Here is a 25,963-nt window from a genome sequence, read left to right as displayed (position 1 = left end):
GGATGTACTATGAAGTTTACATGATCTTTTTCTGTCTTGGCTCCATAATTTCTCAGTGTCATCAAAAAGGTTTCATTCTGTCATTTGTTACATTATAAATTGTTGCAGTATTTTTTCCCATTTGGATGTAGTTATATTCTGTGAAATTGTACTGGTTAAATTCTTGATTACCAGCACCACAATTCCCATAAATACTGGTTGTTGGGGGGAATGTGATAGTTTCCTGAGCAAGGAAATTTTGAATGAATGGAATAAATCTGCTCTGACCTGAATTGACAAAGAATTCATTGGCAAGGAACTCATTTCGAGCTATAAAACTGGCCTGAATTGACACAGCAGATTGCATCCTTTAGGGGCGTTAAAGAAACTCCTGCAGTATAATTTAAAACTTTTTAATTTTTTACAGCTAAGAATTTCTTGACTTTACAGGAATTTAGTATAAGAATGACAGCAAAAATGTGCAAGTAAAATTTCTTCTTGGAACTGCTGTACTGAGTTGGGTATATACACAGCCCATGTCTGATTGATTTCTGGTTTTAAAAAAAGCACACTGCTCTCTTAAATTATAGATTCATGCATATCCATCTGAAAGCAAACCCCTACAATAGTCCCAATCCTTGGATATCATTGTGGCCCTATTTTCAGGATATCTGTTCTTATGAGACAATTGTGCATAGCTTCAGTTAAATATTTCTGACTACAAATGTTAAAATGCTAATGTTGGATCTTTGGAAGTCAATCCCCTGCTCCCTTAGTTGGACAGCTTGCTGTAAAATTAGGAAAGCGAATGCAGTCTGTCTGAAAAGTTTGAGACAAGCGTAGATCAAATGTAAGAACCCATTTTGGATAGTTTTTAAAAAGTGTTCCTTAACATCACTGTTTGCTGAAAACTTATCTTACCACATGTTTCAGTAACAAATTGTTCCTCCCAGATAACATGGATGTATTTTCCATAGTAAGTGAGAGATGTTACAAATTATGTAAACATTTTGGAGATTCCCCCTACCCCTTGCAGGAGACTTTGTCATGTGCAATTACATTTTTGCTGAAAAGTTTTATTTCCACTCCACAGTTCTTTTCCCAGAATGGCATCCTCATTTCTCTGTGGAGTATGCAAGCATATTTCCTGACAGTGATCAGACCAGTTTTATAAGCTCAAAATTAATTCCTTGTCATATTGTGTGTGCATATTCATAAATATTTATCATCCGTATAACCTCTGTGCCTTCGGTATTTATTCATCCCTTTAATGATGACTAGAAATCCCGATAAGCTAAATTGGCCATGTAAACCTTGGAACTGAACTGTCCTTGCCACATTGCACTGTCTGGGACATGGATTTGAATTTGACTGAACCCTAGAACCTTAGTTGCCAAGTACAATATTTTCTTAGCAAAAGTTTTAAACAAAGTTCTTCACCAGAGTTAAATGTGCAAACGTTGTGATACTCCTCAAATAAAAATAAGCTAGGAATCCTGTGACATTTTAAGAACCAACAGTTTATTCTAGCTGTTTCACTACAGTTTATGCTGAAATGAATTGTTAGTACATTATATGGGACACCTGTTTTATTTGTCTGCCACAGTCCAACACAGCTAGCCATCTGAAATCTTCCTGTACTGATTTAAAGCAGTTGAGGAATCAAACTGAAAGACAAGAGAAAATAGCTAGATAGAACATAGGTGAAGGGAGGTCTACATTACTAGCAATTATAGATGTTTGTTCACATCCTATCTCTAACATCTTTTATTTTTGTTATTGTAAGATTGTAAGACATGTTTGGAAGCCAAGTTTGCTTTTAAATATCCTTATACATAATTGCCTAAGGGATGGAATGTCCGACGATGAACCTCCAGCGAATGGATGTGCAGGCCTCGAGACATTCCATCCCATCCCCACCCACCTTCCTCCAACCAAGGAGCCTCCCCAGCTCTGAACAATATGGGCTGCTCTCCTGGAGGGGAGGAGGAGGAGGGGTCCTATGCCCTTCTTGAACCCATTTTATTTTATTTCAAAATGGGCTTTAGTGCTAGTAGGGTATAAATTACTTGGAAACAGAAAATGTGACATATTTGTATCTATTCCAGTTATAATTGAAAAATGCAAATTTTTGATGAAACATCTGTTGATTTTCATTTGTACTGTACAGTTCAGTTTCCAGTGTGTAAAGTCCTGGGAGTTTTGCTCCTGTTCTTTTCTTACATTACTTAATTGGCTCATAAGAGGAGACTTTGCTGTCTCCTTTGGCTTTCATCAAATGTGGAGAAGTGTGCACTGTTTGTTCTGAGTACGTCTGTTCTACTGTGTATTGACTTTATGCCAAATACTAAAGTACATCTTCCGAGCACTGTACCCTGATTTGGCTGGCTTTTTACGTCCTTGGTTCTGAGTCTTTAATTGCAGTCATGAAGTTTCTCCATTGCTTCACATAATACAATAGGCATAGTTTCACCTGTGAAATTACTGCATAGGTAGTGGTAGACAAAGGCTAAGGAGCACAGCTGTTTTTTTAAGACTATCAATTTTAGCACGTTAACTCAATGGCCTGTGCATGCATAATAGGCTCTGGTTAAATACAGTGAGGCAGTGTGCTTATTTCCCATACTTCCATGTACAGAGGTAGCTTGCCTCTGTTTATTGGGTGCCAGGGTCAGTCGTGGAACGGCTAGTACTTTCATGTCTAGCTTGTGGACCTCCAGAGACAAACCTTGTCTTTTATCCTCCACTGATAGTCTTTTTTTTTAATGTGGAATGGAGCTGGGGTGAGGAAGCCCTTTAAAACTTGATTTCATTCCCCCAGTACAGTTTGTTATATAAGCTTCATTTTGAGGAAGAGTTCTTGTGCTTTGATTAAGTGATAATTCCTTCCATCTTTACAAGAACATTTAAGTCTAATGAACAGTTCTTGAGAGCTGTCTCACTTCTGGATCCAATATAAAATATTTTATTTGTTTTATTTATAATTTGACTGATAGGCTGCCCTCCCCCATGAACGAGCTTAGGGTGGCTGACAATAGACATTTCATGGTTAAATTACAATCAGCTTCTGATATAACCCCCAATGGTGCTGAAAACCCAGATCTGACAAAGGGGAGTGGAAAATAGAGAAGGGAAGAAAAGGGGAAGGGAAAAGGGGATGGGGATAAGAGCAGGGAGACCAGCTCTGTTGGAAATACCTCAACTGTAGGCCTGGTGGAAATGGTTGAAATTGGTTATTAACAGGAATGTGGCAGGAAGGTTTTCAAAATGGTGACCTATATGGAATATGTTCTTTTCTGTGATTCATCATTTGTTTAGAAATAGATTTTCTACCGTGGATCTTGAAGAACTAAACCTAGAGTGTGGTCACTAATATTATTTTTTTTGTATATCAATAGGCTCGGGTTATGTATGACTTTGCTGCTGAACCTGGAAACAATGAGTTAACAGTTAATGAAGGAGAAATCATCACAATTACCAATCCGGTAAGATGCTTTTGGTAGAAATCAGGGTTCTTTGTACGAAACCAATTCCAACAATTTTGATGAAGAATAGGTAGAGTACTAGTGACTCGGTTACTGGAGCTGGAAATCTGTGGACTTACTACTCACACATAAAAAGAAGCCACAAAGATAGGTGAACATTTGGATGTCTTTTTTGCTAGAAAAACTTACGTAATGCAGTGGTTCTCCACTGTTACTAATATAACTTGAAAAGGTGTAAAGAAACATTGATTTGTAACTTGCTGCACTTTTGCTTGAGAGCAAATGTCACTGAATTCACTAGGACTTCTGAATGTGCATAGACAAGATTGATTGTTAGACAGGATTGTTTAGTTTACCACTTTACTGCCTGCAATGAACTTCAAAGTATGAGCTTGACTCCACAGGAAACATCAGGAAAGGGAAAGCCTTCCCTCGCCACCATCAATGGTTCCTGCTTCCTCTCTCTGCTTCGTTCTCCTGTACCATGCTTACTTTCTCCCTCGCTCTCAAGCAACCTTCTCCTGAAGTCTTTGCTTCCCTGCTGTTCTTAATAACACCGCTTGCTTTTGCACCTTGCCATTTATTTATTTACTAGCAGTAAAGTCCATTGCAGCTTCTGCCAGGCCCCATGGAGCATCAGGGGCTTACTGCCAGCGCTCAGCAGGCCTGCTTTGGTCTTTGCGGGGTGGTAGACAGTGGGCAGGGTAATGGGGAGGGTGGTGTGGCAGTGGGGAAGGTGCTGGCAGGCCCAGCAGGAAGGGCAGCTTCCCACCACCCTTGCCATTGGGCCCAGCTTGCTTCTGGGTCTTGGGAAGGTGAGCGGGGGAATTATTGGAATTCAAGGGACAGGATTCCAACCAATGGGTACTGCATGTCAATTGGGGAGGAGGGGTTGTTGTGTCATTAGTGACTTATATGTTAAAGGATTTGTTTAAATATTTCTGTCTCACCTTTTCTCCCTGGACGCAATTAGGAGAACAATACTGCTGCCTTCTCCCTTTTTCCCTGCCACTGCTAGTTCTTCTGTCTAGCTTGCTTGTTCACCTGTACCCCTGCCTACCTGGCCTGCCCTCTGACACCATTGCTCCCTCCATCACCTATTTATGGAGGTTACAAAGCCACCCACAAAATGGCAGCCAAAATTTTCCAGTGTAGCATGAAAATATTTCATTTTTTCATTTTATAAATTTGCCTTCAGGCAATTTTTCAAAGTAAACTTTTTTCATTGTTGAATTTTTCTGCAAAAGTAGGAGTTCCCTCAGATTTGCAGAAAAATCTCCCACATCTCTACATGGCCCCAGAGTGCAGATCAAGGAATCCACACTCTGGGGCTATGGTATAGATTCAGATTAATTGATACTTAATGGAAATAAAATGAGTATTTCATTGTTTGTATTTTCTATTGAATTTGTCAGTTAAAATTACAATTTCTGTTTCCATTGCTCTTTTATATTGGAGAAGTAATAGACAGAGCTATGTGTTTAATGTTTTAATTATAGGATAGATAGGCTGTTTACATTGACCGAGCATATCGACAGATGTTATGAGTTTTTGATTGTAAATAACCCTTCCTATGTTAAATGGGACATATTCTCAAGTAAGTGCGCACAAGTTTGTGACATGAGGTACTTCAGACTTCCATAGAGCCAGTGTGGTATAGTAGAGACTGTATTAGACTTAAACTGGGAAGAACTTGATTCAAATTCTCACTCCATCATGAAGTTGTCTATTGCGTTCATCAGGTTCAGGAAGGATGAAACAAAAAGTGAGATACTGATTGTATAATAAAACATTCTAATAAAACACCAGAAATACATTTTTCTTAAAAATACAACTTGCAACAATTTAATTTGAAACATATTGTTTTCTTACTGTTATAGGATGTTGGTGGAGGCTGGCTAGAAGGGAAAAACAGCCAAGGAGAACGAGGACTAGTTCCATCAGATTATGTTGAAGTAAGATAATAATAAAAGAAATAATCACACATACTGTGCTTGCTATATATTTTATATGTGGTGACTTTTTCTATGCCATTTATCCTCCATTATTTTGTACTTACAAGAGGCCTACAGTGAACTAGAAACTCAGTTCTGTATTTTACAAATAAGAGGATATAAAGAAATGGTGCTCAGTACAGCTCTTCTCAGACATGGTGCCAAAGGGTAGAAGGGTCTCACAGGGGGCAATGGAACTCTGCTTCTATACTCATCAGCAACCAGTACTTGCTAGCAGCTTGCTGGGCCATTACAGGGATTGGCAGGCCTGTGTGTACCCTTTCTTCTTGTGTCCTTGTCCAGCACTCTCAGCTCCACCCACCACATCCAATTCGTTTAAGAAACTATATTTATTCCTTGACTGCGCACAGCAGGAGAGTTGTATTGGGATGTATAAGAATAAAATAAGGTGCCATTTCCTGTTATGTTTTGAAGCGATGCGACATGCTGATTGCTGTCTACATGCTGTGGAAGAATAGAGAGGCACAAGGCTGTGTTATGATTTATGGGCCCTTCTGCACACAAAAATCTTGCTTTATGAGGAAATTAAAGTATGTGTGAATAGGTCAGCTTCAGGAACGTAATCTCGCAATCTGGAAATGTTTTACTGCCTGTCCATAATTCAAAGTGTTATTTAGACAGAATTGAATTTTGTTTTTAGAAATGTCTTAACAGAAACCTTTTTTTTTTTAGATTCTACGTGAAGGTGCCAAAGATGGAATATCAGTAGCTGACCAAGCCTTTTTTGACTGTCTATCCTCAACTACTGCACAAATTAACACTCAGGTTGCGAAAAGCAGTGGCCAAGTAGGAATCTCTTATTTGATGTCAAGCATGTTTTTAATAACCTAAGCATGGCAAATTGAATATAGCAAAAGAAGTCCTTGTGTTGTGTTAACAGACATGGAAAAGACATTTGCTGACCTTATAGAGTCCTTTCAGTGGTAATGAATTATTTACTGTCCATAGTTCATGCTGATGGGAATAAGCTAAGGATTGCCTTACTATGTCCAGAAGTCTTGCTATATATGCTGGTTTGGCAGATGCTTCCGTGTTTTTCAAAAGAAACAGTCTCTCTCCCTCCCCTCCGCCCCCATATGGCAGTTGGTATTCAGTCAAGTATTGCTTCTGAGCATGCAGTTTACATTTAAGCTGTTGAGAGCCCTATCCTACATGTTTATGCAATCCTGTTAATCATCCAAATGTGTGGCTATTTCCATATCTTCTGGAAATCAATTCCATGTTATTTATGAGTTGGCTTGCCAGCGTCTATGTGGGGGCTGGAGATCTGGAATTGCAGCTGATCTCCAAACTGCAGAGATAAGTTGCCCTGGAGAAAATGGCTGCTCCGGAGGGTGGTCTCTGTGGCATTGTATCCTACTGAGCTCCCTCTCCTCCACAAGCTACACCTTCCTCAGGGTCCTTCCCCAAATCTCCATGAATTTACCAACCTGGAGTCGGCAACCTTGTTTATGAGGTGTGTCAAAGTGCATTTTCTTTTATGTGTTGAATAGATGGCCAGTGACTTTGGATGGCCAGGATTCTTAGATTGCAAGGGGGAGAAAACATTTGTTTATAATCTCCACATCTCTAATAATTTTATGATTACCTCTCCAATAAGCTGTCTTTTTTCTAAACCAAAAAAGCTTGAACTCCATAACCTTTCCTGTAAAAAAGTATTCCAGTCCTTAATAATTTTGATTGTCCTTATCTCTCCCTTTTCTAGCTCTATAGTCTTTAATAATGTGATGTCTTCTGCAAGTTTGGCTACTTACCTCCATTTTGTAGATGATTTATAAATGACCTCAGTAGCATCTGGTCAATTCTGATCTTTGAGACTGTACTGCTTGCCTTCGTCCACTATGTATTCTCCTTCTTGTTCCTTAATCCCTTACCAGGCCAGAAGAGATTTTATTCTCTTATCCCATAGCTGCTAATTTTACTGAGGAGTCTGTGGTAAGAAACTTCATCAAAAGTTTTTCTGGGTTTTCAAAGTATATAATACCTTTCGGATGTGCTCTTTATGATCAAAAAAATTGTGGCAGGATTGGGTGGTTCTGGATTTAATAATGCTTTCTGCCAGTTTACTTGGGAAAAATGCCAGGTTAGTAGTTGTGTAATTTCCTTATTTCCAGTTTCTGGTCTTTAAAAAAAAATGTGTACTTTTCTATCTTGTTCTAAGGGCACACATTTTAATGGCCTGTTCCATTTTTGTTAGGTCAGCAATTGCACATTTGATTTCTGATGCATGCTACCCAGTGATGAGAATTTTAACTTGTAATTTAACTCTGAAACAGCCTCTTGTTTTTTTACTTGGTTCTTTAAATGCCCTTAGAAAAAAAATGTTGGTTCAGAATTAAACATCTATGCAGTTTCTTCAGTGAAGTATGGCTCAAATTATTTAGCTTTTTTGTAACATATTTAACCATTCCAGTAATCTTATACACTATTGTCATCTTCTGATGGTGTCCTAGTTGACTTCTTCTTGCTGCTGATTTTTATGTAAAAGTTTGCTGTTTTTGTCATCATAGCAGTATCATCACATATTCTATATTCACCTCCAGTGGCCAAAATCGCAGAATTGGCCCATACTTTTCATAGGTAGAGTCTCCTGGGGAAGATGGAGAAGGAAAGCTGAAGACAGAGGGGTAGATAAATGTAGGTTGGCTGTTCAGTGAGAAGAACAGCAGGAAAAGGGGAGAGGCTATTTGGGGCCTTCAGAAAAGGTAAAAGGTGGGGGACAAAGTCAGCCAAGTTTGAGGATTCTTAAATCTGGTGAGTGGACCTGTGAATGGACAAGACTGATCTACAAACTTGAAATATGCTCCAGGTTTGCAAAAATATTTGAAACCTAAAAAGACCATGTAAATTAAGGGGCAGGAATTAAACCCAAAATGATAAAATAAATTCCTGTAGCTTTAAAAAGACAAGCCCCCCTTAAGAGGGTCAAAGGTCTTCAGGACACTGGGGTTATTTAAAGTCAGTTAACAGCAGCCCAAAATAAACTATGTCACACAGAACGGAAAAGTACAAACAAGTCTAAGAAGATGCCAGCATTGTTAAAGAGCAGATTGAAGGAAACTATGAAAGGAAAGCAGCTTCCTTTAACAAGTCAAGTTCTTACCCAGAAGAGAGAACACAAAAAAAAGAGAGAACAAACATTCTGACAAAATTATGTTGGTATGAAAGGCAGTGAAAAAGAAAAGAAACAGAAGTAATATTCTGTTTGGTGTATGTGTTGATTTTGATAGCACTATGGTCATTGTTTTGTGAGCAGTTCAACGGTGTTTACATCTCATATCGCATCATTTAGTATTAAATTGTGAATTCTTTGGCTACAACTATTCTTAGTGACTAGATATTCTAAAGCAGAGACCCATAGCTTATCTAAAGATGTTTTCTCTTAGGTCAGTTGTCTTCATTTTTTTCAGATCTGGGATCCAATAGTATAAGACCCTCCAAGCTGCAGGCACATGGGTTTCATGTTCAAGTGAAAGGAAGAGATCAGCTGGACTAGGCTAGTGAGCAATAGACTTTGAACACTAGGGGCAGGAAATAGCTTCTGAGCGCTAGAAAGTATAGCAAGCCAAGGGCTACAGAGGAATCATCTCTACAGTGGAGTGATCTCACTTTGCCTCTCAGCTTATGTTTGGAGACTGTGTGGCATTTATGTGCTCTGTGTATGCAAGAGGTCTTTTGAAAAGCAGCAGACACGCACGCCGTTGCCCCAGTTTGGCCACTCGGCAGTGGTATAGCGCCAAGGGGGTGAGGGGTGCACAATGCACTGAGCACGCGCCCCTGTGGGGTGTGGCAAGGGCATTCCAGGGATGTGACGGAGGCGTTTCGGAGCATTCTGGGAACGTTCCAGGACAAGGCAGGGACAGACAGGGGCGTGGCAGGGGCGCAGGGCGCATGCGTGCCCCAGACAGTTTCCCCTTGCTCCGCCCCTGGCACTTGGTCTCTAAAAGGTTCGCCATCACTGGCCTAGTTGGTCACTTTCTCTTTTGGCTTCTTCTGACTATTTTCCCTCCATCTTAAGAACACTCTAAGAATTTTGAGAATGGGAAGCAGTGTTTCCAATACTGAATTGTGTGACTATTTTAAAAATAACAGTTCTGAAATGAAAAATAGAGATTCTGGTTGTGTTACTAATTTGCTTAATTGCCCTGAATGATACAAGATTCTGCTGTCCTTAAGGTGAAAGTTCTCACCCAGCCATCTGACCCTGTTTTTGGACAGTTAAAAGACTCGAGCTGTGGTATTTTCCTTCACACAAACCAGTTGGTTCCCTTCATTATTTTCTTTGTGATCCTGACAAGGACGTAGGTAAGGGGGGGGGGTTTCTCGGGTTCAACACCCCCCCCATTCATGTCCGAAGTTCCGTCCCCCAGTTGTTGGTTTTTAAAACTTTTTAGTTTTTTTTGTTTTTGGCCTGCAGGGGGTGCATTGTTTAGGCTAGCAGGACCAAACTTTCAGGGATTGTTTGGGGGACTCTTCTGATGATACTACCCAGGTTTGGTGTGGTTTGGTTCAGGGGGTCCAAAGTTATGGACTCCCAAAGGGGGGGCCCCATCACCCATTGTTTCCAATGGGAGCTAATAGAAGATGGGGGCTACACCTTTGAGGTTCCATACGTTTGGACACCCCGAACCAAACTTCACCAAACATGGGGGGGGGTATCATTAGGAGAGTCTCCTAAAGATACCCTGAAAGTTTGGTGCTTCTAGCTTAATAATTGCACCCCTGACAGCAGGCACCCCCCAAATTTCCCCAGATTCTTCTTTTAAATCCATCCCATTTGGCATGGATATAAAGGGAGAATCTGAGGTCCTCAGTTTACAAGAAGAAGAAGAGTTTGGATGTATATCCCCCCTTTCTCTCCTTTAGGAGACTCAAATAGCTTACAATCGTCTTGCCCTACCCCCCTCACAACAAACACCCTGTGAGGTGGGTGGGGCTGAGAGAGCTCCGAAAAGCTGTGATTAGCCCAAGGTCACCCACGTGGCATGTGTTGGAGTGCACAGGCTTATCTGAATTCCCCAGATAAGTCTCCACAGCTCATGTGGCAGAGCTGGGAATCAAACCTGGTTCCTCCAGATTAGAATGCACCTGCTCTTAACCACTGTGCCACATTGAAAGTGATGCTGTTTCAGGGTGGGGCATAATCCACCCCAAAACAGCATCACTTTCAATGTTGTTTAACTGGGGACCCCAGATTCTCCCTTTAAGGTGAATTTAAAAGGAGAATTTGGGCTCTCTAGTTTAAACACCTTTGAAAGTGATGCTGTTTGGGGGTGGATTCCTGCATCACAGCAGCTGCCCGGGGGGGGCGGGGGGCTCAGATTTTGCACTGGGCTCCATTTTCCCTCTATGCCTCTGCCCAGAGGGGAGGGCAGTAGGAACTGCCGGCTGCTGGCTGGGAGTCCAGCTGGTTGGGGGCAGGGCAGGGGAGTCTGCCGTTCCCGGCCTGCTGCTTTTATAAGTGCTAGGCCGGGGGCGGGGCTTGGGGAGGCGTGGTCATGCCCTAGGGGTGGGTGAGGGTGTGGCCACGCCCCCAACCCCCCCCTAAAAAATCTATACCTACGTCCCTTGATCCTGAGTTCTTCACACTCTTGGATTCCCACTATTTTCCTGTCAGTGCTCAACAATCCCTTGTGTTCCTTGGTCCTAGATATTCTTTTTGTTTATTTTGCAAATATAATTTCAGTATTCACTGTTCCATGTTTACATCTCTTTCAACCAGCATACCTTGCCCACATGCTCTTGGCATCATTAGGGTGAATAACAAGGCTTTAGTCCTGTAGTCGCAGTGCCTTGAGTCCACCGTGGGGAGCCGAAGAGGGCGAGACGCCGCGGAGGATATCATCTAGTGGAGAGAGAGCCAGCAGCCGGGAAGCCCCTTGGGGTCCGTGATCCTGGCAACTCTCCCGCGTGCTGGTTCCTGGCACCTTTGCCACATTAGGAGTTTCTACTGGGGGAGGCTGGGCAAAGGGGTGGATCGGGCGGGAGTGTCGAGAGCCGAGGAGATCATCCAGGTGATGCATGATCTCCCATCGGGCTGGTAATGCGATGCAGGAGGAAGCGTCAGAGATGTCTGGAGCCTAATCCACACCTGGGAGGCAAGAGCCCCATTAACTCCCTTTGTCTGGGACACCCTGGTGGCTGTGAGCCAGGTAGTTCACTGACCTGTGACTCACCGGGGGGGTGGGGATGGGGGAGCCCGTGAGTGCGACCAGAAGGCAATGGATTGGGCCCGGCATGCCAAAGCACTCTTCTGCCTACAGTTCTGCTGGGTCAGCGGCTCATCCCTACATCTCCCTCCTCACTTTTTTCACGCTGCTTTAGGAAAGAAGCCGAATTGGTTGGGATGACAACAAGGGGACGCTCACCTCCTCAGCACTCTCCTTGCCCAAGCTGGTCAGGAAGCTTTCGCTTATGCAACATGAGAACTTGGTTGCGACGTAAGGGGAGTCAAAGGGTTTCTTACACACATTACAGGCAACTACTAGAAATACATTGAACTAAGGCAAGATCCGGCGATAAGGCACACAAATCAAACCAATGCAGAACTGGTACAATAATGATTTAATCTCATCCCCTGGCAGCCAACTCCAAAGGGCTGACCACCAAGTGAGGAGCAATACATCATCATATTTCAGATTAGACACAACGATCTTGCAACTCATGCACTTTCATATGAATTAAAATGGGAATTATCAGAGAGATTAAAACAACACATATTATGTACATTCTCACAACCTTGGTGATGCAGTAACAGCAAATAATCAATAAGCCGGCACGATTATCTAAGAGATGGCGCTTGGTGAAGTTCCCTGTTGCACCGAGGAGGCCAGGGCATCCGGAGGCGGTGGAGGTGGGTACCATTGATGGACTTACTGAAGGGCACAGGCCAGCCGGCCAATAGTCTTAAGCGTTAGGCCAGGAAGCAAGTCCAGGAACTCTCACTAGGGGAATTGCGAGGGAGACGAACTCCGCCTTGGAGAGGGCGACCGCGTTGCTCCGGCAGGAGGGGTCAAAAGAGAGGGCGGAACGGCGGCAGCGCTTGGGCTCCCGGAGTGGAGCCTGAGGCAAAACGATGGTGAGGTGGCAGCAGAGGGTTCCGGCAGACAGATAGGTGGGGATGCAACAACAACAAGTAATATACTCAATGGATATGGTAGAACTCATAGACATTGCTAAGTGGTACGTAAGCTAGGAGGTATCACAAGTTCGATGACTCCCGCATAGCAGTTTGAGGCTGCCGGGCGGGAGGAGAGTGCACGCTTCGATGACGCATCCAAGTGACTGGAGGTAGTGGTGAGTTCCAAGGGTTAAGATCCTGCAGGGGGCGACCGATCGTCGCCGGTGGGGGGCAGCCGTGCAAATAGACGCCGATGGCTGCGGAATTCGCAGCAATAACCGCAAAGATGGCAACTTGGAGGTTTTTGGGTGGCTCGAGACAGCTCTGCTGTTGTGGCAGCTTCCGAGTTAGGCTGGTTGTTGCTCTGACGTCTCCCCGGGTCATCCGGGTCTTCGGGCTGTTCTGGTATTGGTGGTGGGTCCGCTGAGACCACGGGGTGGGGTTCTCCAGGGGGATCCGCTCTGCCCCCGGGGTGGGGCCTGTCTTCGTCTGGTGTCACTCCTCGGGCTGGCCGAACATGGCGGGCTGGGATCCATAGGGGACCTGTAGGGAGAAAGGACTGAAGCATACCCCCTTCCCCAGGATATGAGGGGGGCCGGGCCCGCCCGAATCTCGGTCCTGGGAGCTGGCTGTTGTAGTAGACTTTGGCGTGGGGGAGAGGTTCTGACTGCCTAGAAGTGTCTTTCTTGGGGGGTGATCTGATACACTGCCGGAGGAGTAGGGCAAAACAGAGTTTAAATGGTTGATGGTGAAAGAGCACTTTTGTCCTGGTCTGCTGGATCACGACCCTAAATGGGGGGGGCCACCTGCTCCCCTTTCTTTAGTTTGTTTAGCTAGAATTTCCTTAAAGTTGCGATTGGCTCTTTCAACGATTGCTTGGCCTGTGCTATTGTAAGGGATCCCGTGTGTTAGCACGATTCCCCAGTTGGTGCAGAATTGGAGCATGAGCCATGCGGAGGGAGTACAAAATTGCTTGAGATTGCGTTATCCGATCTTTTAGGCGTGAGGCGGCCCATAGTGGTGATACATCGCGAAGAGGTGTTGGATGACGTGATTGGTAGTTTATGCACGGAGGTGAGTGTAGCCTAAACTTGTATTACCCTGAGTATGTATCTACAGTTACGATGCAGGTGTTTCCAGGGGGCTAGGAGGCAGGGGACCAAGAGTTACATCCATTTACCCATAAATCATTCGCCATGAACTCCTCTTGGGTTTTACTCCGGGATCTCTGAAGAGGGGCAGGCGTGAACATTAGGCACAAGATCTCCACGATCGATTGTGCTTGATTAGCAGAGATCGCGGCAGGACCCGAGCGAGAGCTTTCGCCCCTTGGTGGAAAGAAGTCATGTGACTGAGAAAGGGATGGGAGAAGAGAGCAGAGATGTGGGTAAGCGTCCATCCCGTCGCGCTGGTTTCCCTCGCTGAGGGGACCCGGGGAGTAAAGCACGTGTGGCTGCGCATATGGCCTACAAAGTACCGAGAGGTTCTGTGTGACAGCAGATTCTACAGACGTTGGGAAGAGACTCACTTAGAGGTTTGGAGTCGATTTGGGGAGCGGCGTAAGCCAGACGGGCAGATGAGTAATTACGTGCGCTACATATTGTGAGAGTCACGACCAAGAGATTGAAAAGGTTGAGGAAGGAAGGTTTGGAGGAGGCTAGGATGGCCCATGAGGCCCATTTCGCTCACATGAGGCTGAGGAACTTAAGAGGGTGGGACAGGAAAAAAAAAAAAAAAAAAAAAAAAAAAAATGCGTGTGGGCGGTTTGCCACTGCCCATTTTGTTGAGAAAGCTGGGAAGTGGGTACCCGATCACGTTTACTGCCGATCGGTGAGGGCAGTGGGGGCGCCCTGGAAGGCGGTGTAAAAGCTTGCCAGAGGCAGGATGGGACAAGAGGTAGAGATGCAGAGAGAGAGGGAGGTGGAAGTGAGGGTCTGGGGGAGGTGAAAGAGAGATCTCCCCCACGAAACCCTCCTAAAAGAGCCAGCTGGAGGGGCAGGGAGGCGATTCCAAAGATATTTGGAACTCTGATCTGTTCCAAAAGGCATGATGAGAATCTTTTTGAGGTCCCACCCGACCATTACCATGAATGCGTTAGCGCCCTTGGTTGATAAGGTCAACATAAAGCTGGCCTGCGGTGGAAAAGTTTTTTAAGTGAGGTACGATGAGGCCAAGGTAAGAGCCCTCCACTAGGAAGAGATCTGTAGGGTGGTTTGGCGTATCCCAGAACCCCGGTTGGAAGGGGTATTTAAAGAAAGAGGGAGAGGGAGGCTGATCGCTTGAGGGGGACTCGGTCCACCCATGTGTGAGCCAGAACTACACTTTATTGCTTGAAAGGCGTCTTTTATTGCTTCACTAGGGGAGGGGGAGGACTGGATTTTGTCCCCAGTTCTTAGCTTGAAGTGGGAGTAAGCATGCGAATAGGGGCTAAGCAGAGGGTGGTGAGGGGCAAAAGGGCGGACCCGAATTAAGGGTTCCCAAAGAAAGTTGCTGTAGCTGAAGGAGGCGTGGCCCGGCGTCCGGTATTTACACATCTCTGGTAATTTGGGTTGGGGGGGGGGGGGGGGGGAATAAGAATAGAAGAGCTTGTTACCCCAGATACAGGAATGTAAGCTCATCCCTCTGCACCACCTTCTCAGGAAGGCGATATGCTAGGCCCGACTGCTTTAAAAGTGTCGGCCAGCAAGCGCCACCATTGTGGGGGGATGATTTGGCTGGCTTGGCGATCAAGATGTCGTCCATGTATTGTGGATGATTAGAGACTTCGAGCCCTGACACCAAATGGAGCTAAGAGGCGTGATAGAACAAAATATTGGCACTTAAGGTGGGGCTGTTGAGAGCATCCCTGGGGCAGGACCTTCCATTGGTACCTGGCCGTGGGTTGCTGATGGTTGAGAACCCGGCACAGTGAAGGCAAAGCGGCGATCCGGTCTCCAGGGGGGAAAGGGGATACAGAAAGAAACAAATCCCCTATTTCCAGATCAACGACCAAGGGACCTGGTAGTCCGAAGGGGATAAAGATTAGGGTTGGGTGAGACCGCACTGAAGAGGGCCCATGGGTTGGATGCAGGCATATACTACGCTCTGAGATCCCTGGAGTAAATTGCCATGTACGACCGGCCACTCTTTTTTTTTGATTACAAAGACAGGCGTGTTCCACGGCAGAGGAGTGGAGACCTCAATGTGGTTTTGCTGCTAGCTGTTTGGCTTCCCACACCGAGCTGGTGCATGGCAGCCAGCTTCTCCCTGAGCAGCGGCCATTGCTCTGCAAACCCGGGGATTCACCGATTGTGGTCCCGCACGTGAGGGGGGGAGGGAAAGCTGAGGTGGGGGTGGGCGTATCCATCTCGGGTTCCCACTTAAGAGTGGCCGGCGAGACGGTGGGCACTGCTGCCAGACCTCGAGTGCATGAGTGCAGGCACTGGCCGGGTGGGTGTCCTGCCGCGTGGCCCGCTCTCCCCCTTTCCCCCAGGTGCACGGGCAAACCTCTGCTGGCCACTGATCAGGCCGTTCAGCTGCAGTTGCACCCCGGCGGTTACCTGGGCTTGCGGCCTTTATTGAGCTGACGGCGGGTGGCTCCTGGGGCGGGGGGATCAGCGGCTCACGGCTGATCCCGCGGGGCAGTTTCCTGTAGGGCCTTGCCCACACCTGGGCGTGGGCTGACTCCCAGACAGCGGAGTCAACAACCCCTGAAGCGGCGGACAGTTCCCGTTTGGTAGGCGGAGGCCTCGGTGAAGCTGACTTCGATGGCTCCTGAGGGGGTGGGGCCCCCATGCGGGCCTGGAAGCTGGCGAAGATCTCGTAGGGAGCCCTGGGGGAAGGGTTTGAGGGGCAGATTCTGGTTCTGGGCTGGGGAGGTGCCGGATCACGGGCCTCCCAGCCGGGCGTGAGAGCACCTGACCCTAGACTTCCTTGGGGGTCCTCGCCCTCTGGGGAAGACCCCCCACCCGTTCGGAGCTGTAGGCCCCCCCTCCGGGCAGTCTACACCCCTTATGGAAATGTCCTGGTCTGCCGCAATTGAAACGATTACGTCTCGGGGCCGTCTCATGGTAGCGGAGAGGCGTGACTAGAAGGCTGGCTTGATGGGCGCAAGCCCCGATATCCTGGCAAGCGGTAGCCATGTCGGCCAGCTCGGGGTTCCTACCTAGACCTGTGATTGCTTTTCGCGGCACTCAGCCGGAGGCGTTCTCCTTGGCAAGGCGCTTAAGGAGTTAGCCCTGAGCCTCCCTCGTTGTCAACCTGCCTCCTGAGGGCCTCCTGGAGCCTGTTCACAAACTCAGCATAGGGCTCTTGAGGTTTTGTAGGATGCTAGAGAAACTTTGGGTTGGCTGTCCGGCATTGGGGACCTTCACAAGCGCCTTATAGAGAGCATTCAGAAGCGATTGTAAGGGTGGCCTCCGGCAGAACGATCTGATCATTGGGGTTAGCGAAAGCTTAGCAGCCGTAAAACTTCTTGTGGCGGTGTAGGCGCCGGCAGAGGCGCTGCTCCTCTGCTTATACACTGCTGGCGGTACTACAAGCTTTCCCAGACCACATACTGTCGCGGGGTTTAAGAGCATTGAAGGTGGTTTTCCAGTCCTCCGGAACCATTAGGTGATTCCTCGCGACTGCTTCCAACATGCCTCTCACATAGGGGCTGGTGATTCCCTACGTCCGCATTGCCTTGCAGAGTTCAGTGAGAATGTTGTAACCTAGGAAGAGCGGTACTCAACAACTTCGCCCGAGCGATGCCATCTTCCCCTTCATGATCAGTGTAATGGACGGGGCACATGGCGAGGATGTTGGCATCGTCTTCCGTCAGGGTTTCCTTTTTTTGCAGATCGTGGCTATCACGGCTCTGCTAGGGTTTTCGAAAACCAGCGCCATTACATGGCGCTAGACGAATCTTGGTGGCTTCAGAAAATGAAGAAGCGGCCGAAGGGAGGAGGCTGGCCGAGCAGCAGGAGGATTTGAAGGAGGCGGGAAGCAAGGGAGGCAGAAGGATGGCAGGCGTCCTATTTAGAGGATAGAGAAAGTTCGGGGGGTGAAAGTGAAGCTGAAGAGATCGAAAGGAGGCGATCTATGGCAAAGAGAGCCATAGACCTGCAGGCTGATGGCGACATAGCATTGCCTCCACGTCAGTAACAGTGACATCGGCGCGCGAGGCTCTCTGTGCGAAGTCGCCCAATGTTTTCCCAATCCTTAAGATTCAATGTCCCCCTTTCTGGGTACCATGGACATTGAGCTTCAATCTCCTCAAGCCAATTTGCGCGGCTCCCCTCTCTTCACGGAGACCCTGCAGCTTGCCGGCTAAGCGCTTTCAATTCGCTAGCGTGCTTGTCATAAGCCCTGCTTTTGCAAGCCCCCATACTTACCGTTGTTTAGAGTCGGACAAGAGAGTGTCCTAGAACTTCGGGTCCCTGGATCGCTGATCCAGCGGACCGCCGGTACGAAGAGTGGGTCCCTGGATGCACCGATCCAGTGGACGTCGGTACCGCGGCCCTTTCCCAGGCGACGGTAAGCAGGGTTGAGGTTCGAGGATTCCCGGGTTTCGGCACCAGTTGTAGTTGTGCCCGGAGTCACCGTAGGGGCAGAGGCGAACGCGGAGATATCATCTGGTGGAGAGAGCCAGCAGCGGGAGCGCGGGGTCCGTGATCCTGGCAACTCTCCCGTGTGCTAGTTCCTGGCACCTTTTATTAGGGTTTCTCTGGGGGCGGGCAAAGGGGTGGATCGGCGGGAGGCCGGGAGACCGGGAGACCGGGAGATCATCAGGTGATGCATGATCTCATCGGGCTGGTACGTGCAGGAGGAAGCGTCCGTGTCTGGGCCTAATCCACACCTGGGGGCAAGGGCCCCATTATCCCTTTGTCTGGGACACCTGGTGGCTGTGAGCCAGGTAGTTCATGACCTGTGACTCACCGGGGGGGTGGGGGATGGGGGATGGGGGAGCGGGTGCGACCAGAAGGCCGTAGTTGGGCCGGCATGCCAAGCACTCTGCCTACGGTTCTGCTGGGTCAGCGGCTCATCCCTACATAGTCCCAGTGAGAATGGCCTCTCTTCCCTTAACGGAAAACTGAGCTTTTTTATGTTTATTCTTTTGATTTCCCAGCATTTAGGGACATTTGGGTGGCAGTTACAAAATACAAAATTGTTTTCTTCTGCTGAATCTCACCATGTTCCATTCACTTCTCTGCTTTTATTCCTCAGTTTTCTTCCTCCTTTGGTTGTCTTGTTTGTTGCCAGATTTCAAAAGAACTATATCAGTGTTTGGTGCAGCATATGTGGTACATACTGGTATATATACAGCTTATTCAGGGCCTTTCCATCTCTCAAGCCTCACTTCTTCATTCCTCTTTTTGGATTTCTTTGTGGGCCTCTTGGACTTCTTCGTGGGCCTCTTGGACTTCTGTTTCCTTAAGCCTGTACTTCTACCATTGCTTAGCTAAGTTGTTTTGCCTGCTCTGCTTTCCTATATGAACTGAGCAACTCTGCCGGAGACTTTACGGTGAGATTAAGACAGCCCAATCGATCATGATCTGTACTTCATGATCACCTCCACAAAAATTCAGATCTTTGTAGTAGCAAAACCTTTTAACAGTCCAGAGGTCAGGAGCAGGATTTTTTCATACACTCCCTGGCAATAGTGGACAAAGGTGGACTTGCATTGAAATCAGTGGTTTGAGCTAGGCAGTTGTGGAGGCCTAGTTTGTTCATGAATCAAGGTTAATATTCTATTTTCCTGAATTTAGGTTTCTGATTTACAATGCAAGAACTTTCATAGTCTGTTGCAAGCTCTGAACTGTGTTTGGTTTCATGGAAGATACATTTGTGCAACTAGTAGGCTTCACAATTTAATGTGTTTGTTCATCTGTCTGTGCTTGTGAAAGCTGAATATTCCTTTTATGACTAAAAACCAAAATGCAGTGATACGGAAGAAGTAATAGTTTAACTTTTTCCCCCTGGTATTATTTTTAGAATAGTAACAGCCAGCAGAAATGTTAAGCACTGTACAGTCAGCATAGTGCTGTAGATAGAGAATTGGACAAATTTCGATGTCCTGCTAAGTCGCTTTCGTAGTTATTGGGGCAGGTGAGAACACAGAAAAATACAAAGCTTCTTGTACCTCAACAAATTATGGTTTCTAATGATGATTTAATTGTCCCAGACATGCTACAGTCAGGGGAAAATTTCTTGCAGTGGCAGCTGAAATACCTTAGATGTTCAGAAACCAAGATGTTCAGAAACCAAGGTTTTTAAGTAGCTGTAGCAAAAATTGCACAGTTGACATTGCTAAATTTAGTTTTGTTGTTATTTCTGTTTCTTAAATTCTTTGGGTGTATGGCCCATGGGGTTTTAACCCTAAATAAAGTTAAAGTGAAGGACTAGTAAAGGGGGAAAATATTAAACAAAAAGATAGGACAATTTTCAAACACTGAACTAAGATCCAGAGAGCTACTTCGATATGGCTAGTGGGATTTTTTACTACAAACAAAACTCTCATTTTGTGTCTTAAATTGCCTTTCAGTTTCAAAAAGGGCTGCATCATGTGGCAGAAATGGTTAGTCTTTTGAAGTGTACAAAGCCAAAGGACCTTTGTTGTGTGGTTGCTCAGCTGTTGGACATCAATAGTAGTGATGGCGGTGGTAGCAATACGATGGCCTTTTGTCTTCTGCAATTCCTGTTGAGGATCCAGGACAACATCTAGGCTACACCTTCTCTTTCCATTCATGGTGGATAAAATTGACAGTTGTTTGGACTAATCTATCAGCCAGTTTAAAATCTATCATCATTCAGGCATTATTCAGTGACTGAATCTCTGCTCCTGCATTTGCTGATATCAAAATAAACTGGACTTTACAGCATTATAATTCTGCTGCTTTCCAGTATGATGAACTAATTGTATCACTTGCTGCATGTGTTTCTTTTAAAAGTCCACTGAAGACAAGATGGATATTTGCAGAACTCAGGTGGAATCCCATGGGGTGGAGTAGAACAGCAGTCACTCGTGCAGACAGGAACAGAATTTCTGTTGTTATTGACATAAAGAGAAGCTGTGAGCCTTTTTGGAAGCAGGGGTCAAGTGTGTTTGTTTTTCTGGCCAGGTCATATTTGAAATCCATATGCTTTACATTTTTTCCCATTCAGCTTTTTCCGTTTGAGTCGTGGTGATCCAGTTCTAAGTGGTATATTTGAGAGAGTATACTTTTCCAGTTCTTCTGTTGTCTATTAGGTTTTCAAAGAAAATAAAAGTGCTCCTGTTATATAACCTTTCTTAGCTGAAAATATTGAAACTACTAGGGTTGCTCATTTTTCATTTTCTTTACTAATTCAGACTCTGCCTGCTGTGTTGTGTCTTATGTCTCTTCCTGTTCAACCCATTTAAAGGCATTTTGACTCAAGTTAAGTGTTAACACTCTAGACCAGGAGTCTGCAACCTGCGGCTCCAGAGCTGCATGCAGCTCTTTCAGCCTTATACTGTGGCTCCGCATGGCCTGGAGGTCGGAGGGTAGTGTGGACGTGTCCCTCCAGAGCAGCACTGGAAGGAAAGGTGAGTCGAGGGGCCGAACCAGAGGTGGCTCCGTGCATGAGGGTGCCACTTTCGTGTCCCCTCCACTCACCTCTCCTTCCAGTGCTGCTCTGGAGGGCTGTAGGGACATGCCCACGCTGCCCTCCGACCCCCGGAGGTCGGAGGGTAGCGTGGGCATGTCCCTCCAGAGTAGCTGTCATCCCCCCTCTGCCATCCCTGCAGCCACCACCTCTCTGCCCCACAGAGCAGGCGGCTGCCTGCTCCGTCGGGCAAAGGGGGTTTCCCTGCCTGGGGTCTCTATTTCCAGCGGTGGAAGGAAAGATGAGTGGAGGGGGCGGCTCAGTAGATCTTCAGGGCTCCGGCTCAGTAGATCTTCAGGGCTGTGGAAAACGGGTCCAAATGGCTCTTTGGGTGGTAAAGGTTGCCGACCCCTGCTTTAGACTAAAGAGGTAAATTGTTGCTTTTATTGTGATTTTAATTTTATTTTGGAAGCTAGTTTGAAAGCCTTGTGCTAAGAGTTTCTGTTAAACCTGTTGTTGGCATCATCCTCACACTGGAAGTGCATTAGGCTCTTGAATACAACTAAAGGGTGAGGCTGAAGCTGCATTGGAAGCGGCAGGAGCCCTAAGCTGATGTCAGTGCCCATGGCATGGACACCAGTGTTCAGCCTTTTACCTCAGTGATGGGCCACTACGCAGATGCCTGGCAGCCAAACCCAGAATCTGGACCCTGCAGTGGTGGGCCTCTGCTGCAACTGCCTGAGCCGGCATCGTCAGGGCATTTCAGGGGTGCTCCTAGATGCAGAGCCGACATTAGTCAACTTCCAGAGTTCTTTCATGCTGGGGACACCCCCTTCCAGCGGTGCAGACCTACACCTCCAAAAACTGTGGTGTAAAATATTCTGCACAGTGGGCTTTCCTGGGGGATAAAGGTTTTCCTCTTCTCCTCTGGTGCCTACACAGCTTATGGCCTCTTTAAAGGTAGCGTAGTGGCACTGTCCCCAGCTGCAACTCTACCACCACCACCCCTTTGGATTGGGCTGCAGTTGTTGAGATATTACCTTAAAAATTATTCTTTTAAAAATGAGTTGTTGAGAATAGAACAAACACTTGCACTGCAACTGTGGGATGCCATTTCACGAGAAGCTAATTTTGTTCCTTCCTTGCTGGAAGTTCATTGCCTTTTAAAGATTATCATTGAGATGGTCTTTGACAAATGCTGAAGCTCTTATTTAGTGTTCAAACTGTTGGTTTGTGAAATTATTTGTAATTTCTAATGTGCTTGCTGACTATTTGTAACTGCAGTCTGCTGTTCATGTTGGTGGTTATTGCTTATTCAGTGACATTGGTGTGTTAAATTGTTAACCCACCATGTGGATCGGTTCATGGATGGAAAAGCAAATGTTTTAAATAAATAACTAGGGTTAAAGTAACAAACAGTGATTAGTGCTACCTGATTAGTACTACCTGTAGTTAAGTCTTCAGTGGTAGCTAGCATTGTTTTCAGAAAGGTGTTCAGAAGAATAGGCTTTGCACTGAGGAAGATGGTAGTTCATCATTGTATTCAAACAATGATCTGTAGCCTCACTGAGTATAGCTGTGTCTGCAATTGAGACTTGAATATTGATTTTGTCAGAAGTGATGAGGCAAAGCCAAATTCAAGCAAGTTGTTCATCAAATAATATAGTATTGTGAGCTCAGCTTAAGACCTTGATTGTGGGTTGGTATAGATAAGGCTCTTTCTGACTCTTGTCATTTTTTAAAACTCAATTTTCCATTAACCATTAATTTCCATTTTTGTATTTGGGGATATGTTTATTGATGCTGCTGTTTTGCTGATTTGATATTTGCTATTTGATAGTTGCTGTTTTGATATTTGATTAGTGTTTTGATGTTATTTGCTTATTGTTCGCCACCATGAGCCCTACGGGGAGGGCGGGGTATAAATTGAATGAATGAATGAATGAGTCAGTCAGTCAGTCAGTCAACCTCCTCAACATAATATTGTAATGCACTGGCTTAACTATCCATATGCTGTTGTAACAGGCTCCTTTTGTATCCTGGCAATACATATAGCTTTCACAGTCTCAGTTTCTCATGCTTCTAGCAGCATGAATGTATGAGCATGCGTATGTTGTAAACACTAACAATACATTAATGTGCTTCTCTTGAGGAATAACAACACTGGAGGAATTCACTAACCTATGCCATAGATACAAACACTTTAATTTTGAACTTTCAAGAATTATGTGTTGCTTGCCCAGCGAAGACCTTGAATGTAGTGAATTTGCAAGATGATTAAATGTATGCTAGGAAGTCTGTTTAGTGTGCTGATGACTGATAGAGCTAGTCATTGGTTGTCTCTTACGGCAGTGTTCCTTGCATGCTTTAGCGTTCCAACTTATTTTTTGAAAGTCTTCTGCTTTTATATTAACTTTTTGGATTTGAACTTGAAAGTATAACTTAATTGTGCCTGTGGGAGCAAAATCTTGACATCCTTTAAAACAAGCTTCTGAATGCATATGCATGTGGCATTCTGGTGTTGAGAAACCTATAGCATGCGTACATTTCACTCATCTGCTTTGCTTGGATGAAACTTCCTGATCTTTAGGGCTCAATCAGGTCCTTCTAATACTTTCTTTCTTCCTTCATGGACTGCCTCTAATTTTTAGGTGGATTCTCTGACATTTACTGCTCATACAGATATTCTGGAAATCTTTACTCAGTCCCCACCTTCATCTCCTTCTGCTGGAAAGGTAAAAAGTTTTAGAAAAAATTGCCTCAAGGATGAAAAATAATCCAGATTTGATATCCATTTCCCATGCAGTTTTTGTCATCAAAGAGTACTTTATAAAGTTTATACTGGCAGGCGACACACATGGCATCTGCTGTGTGATGGGGGCAAACATCTGTCACAGCAAGAATTCTTGTACAGACATTTTTCCTCTAACCCCACTTTCACTTTTTAGTCTCCCTGCAGCAAGCGAGACCACTTCTGGCACCAATTTAATTTTGCTTCGCTGCCAGAGCAGGGCGATTTTCCAGTGAACACAGCTTTGCCCCAGACCTCTTTTCTCCACCCACGGCCAGTCTGCTTAGCTCCACCCTTCCCATTTCTCATACTGCAATTGATGCCTTCCTCTTCACCCTCCTTCCATGGTGCTCGTTCCTTCCTTCTTCTCTAAACACTCTTATCGATATATCAGTGTATAGATATAACTGAGTTGCCTTTTGCAAGGAACAACACAAGCAGGCTGTGTTTCTGGCTACAGTCCACTTTCCTTGCTTCTGCCCTCCCTGATGATCGGGAGGGCTTTCAAAAACTTTTTTCCAGACAAGCCCCTTTCTAAAAACAAGGCTGTCTTCCCTGGCAGAGCGAAAGAAAGACTGGGGAAGAAAGAGAGAGAGTGTGAGTGTCTGTGGAGGGGAAGGAAATATCAGCTCAGTAGTATTGGGACTACTGAGTATTGTCAGATCTGTGCCTTTAAGAAGATAATCAGGAAACAGGCCCCTTGAGACCAGCTGTGGGGAGGAGGACTGGGATGCTTCCTTGCATGTAAAGAAAGTTATTTTTAAGATGTAAACCCATTTTAATGTTTTTTTATGGATATAGACTGTTGTAGATGTGTTTGGATGGCTAGACTTTGAAAGAAACCAGTGGGGTACTAATTGATCACCCTTTTCTGTCATAGCTTAATAACGTGAAAGTTCTACCTAGCTGAAAAGTTCCAGGAATTAATCACACTGGTACCAAATTACTTTTTTCTGTTGCATGAGGATGAATGCTGTATATCTACCTCTGCACCTCTTGTTAGTTTATCACTTTCTGTTTGGTATATGAGTTAATTGTTCATATGATTATTGTGAAGAAAATTCTCTGACTCTTTGCTTGAGACATCCGAAGGACACTGCAAACTGGAGTACAAAACGACTTGCAGGAGGCATCTTTATTCCTCCTCCCTCTCCCCCTCCTCCTCCACCGTTTCCTCTTTTTCTTTCCCGGGAGCTCTCCCCCTTTCCTGCTTGCTTGTCTTTGTCTAGGCCAGGGCTACAAACCTCCAGGTGGAGCCTGGAGATCTCCTGGAATCATGACAGATGTCCCAGCTCCAGAGGTTAGGCCCCTTACGGCTGCCAGCTCCAGGTTAGGAATTCCTGGAGATGTGGAAGTGGAGTTTTGGAAGGGTGAGAGGTTTGAGGAGAGAAGGAACCTCAGCATGTTATAATGCCATAGAGTCTACCTGCTAAAGCTGCCATTTCTTCCGGGAGCATTGATCTCCATCATCTGGAGATCAGTTGTAATTAAGAGTAATCTCCACCCCTCCCCCTGGTGGTTGGCAACCGAGCCTCCCGTGGAAGAAATGGCTGCTTTGGGGGGGGGGGGGAGTTCATGTCATTGTACCCTTTTAAGGTCCATCCCCAAGCTCCAGCCGCTAAATCTCCAGGAATTTCCAAACCTGTAGTTGGCAACACTGTCTTCTTCATACTCGACAGCCAACCTACCTTTATCTGCCCCTCTGTCTTAAGGTTTCCCTCACTGCACCCCAGCAGCCTTTACCTGGGCCAACTGTTGCCCAGTTATGTGGCCACTGGGCAGACCCACATTTTCCTACCTCTACGTGTAGTTCATCTAGTTCTTTCCAGCAATGATGACTGGTTTTTTTTTCCAGTGCCTGTACAGACATTAGAGAACTTGCTTGCTTTCCAGAAAGGTCCATTGTATTCCATCATACATTTCTTTTTTTTATAAAGTTTATTAGTTTCAGTATCGTTAAAACATTACAATTACAAAATTTCATTTTTGATACATAAATACCTTAATTTATCCAATGTGTTTCTAAAATTTTAAGTATCTAATACAA

The 25,963-nt window shown here is 45.6% G+C and overlaps 1 protein-coding gene across 3 annotated transcripts in view; it reads left to right on the top strand.

Annotated features, from left to right (window-relative positions):
• SNX9 (sorting nexin 9) overlaps positions 1 to 25,963 on the top strand; it is a 59,598-nt gene that overhangs the window by 6,842 nt on the left and 26,793 nt on the right. For 2 of the 3 annotated variants that reach the window (XM_048488162.1, XM_048488153.1), the window contains exons 2-4: positions 3,378 to 3,464; positions 5,345 to 5,419; positions 6,152 to 6,265. In XM_048488162.1, the coding sequence (XP_048344119.1) occupies positions 3,378 to 3,464; positions 5,345 to 5,419; positions 6,152 to 6,265 (276 nt within the window). Of the gene's footprint in view, positions 1 to 3,377; positions 3,465 to 5,344; positions 5,420 to 6,151; positions 6,266 to 23,776; positions 23,861 to 25,963 lie in introns of all 3 variants that reach the window. The other variant, XM_048488171.1, reaches the window with a different exon arrangement.

Source organism: Sphaerodactylus townsendi, linkage group LG01, assembly GCF_021028975.2.
Source record: "Sphaerodactylus townsendi isolate TG3544 linkage group LG01, MPM_Stown_v2.3, whole genome shotgun sequence".
Lineage (NCBI taxonomy): Eukaryota > Metazoa > Chordata > Lepidosauria > Squamata > Sphaerodactylidae > Sphaerodactylus > Sphaerodactylus townsendi.
Note: the sequence above shows the minus strand (reverse complement) of the source record. Positions and strands in the feature narration are given on the sequence as shown.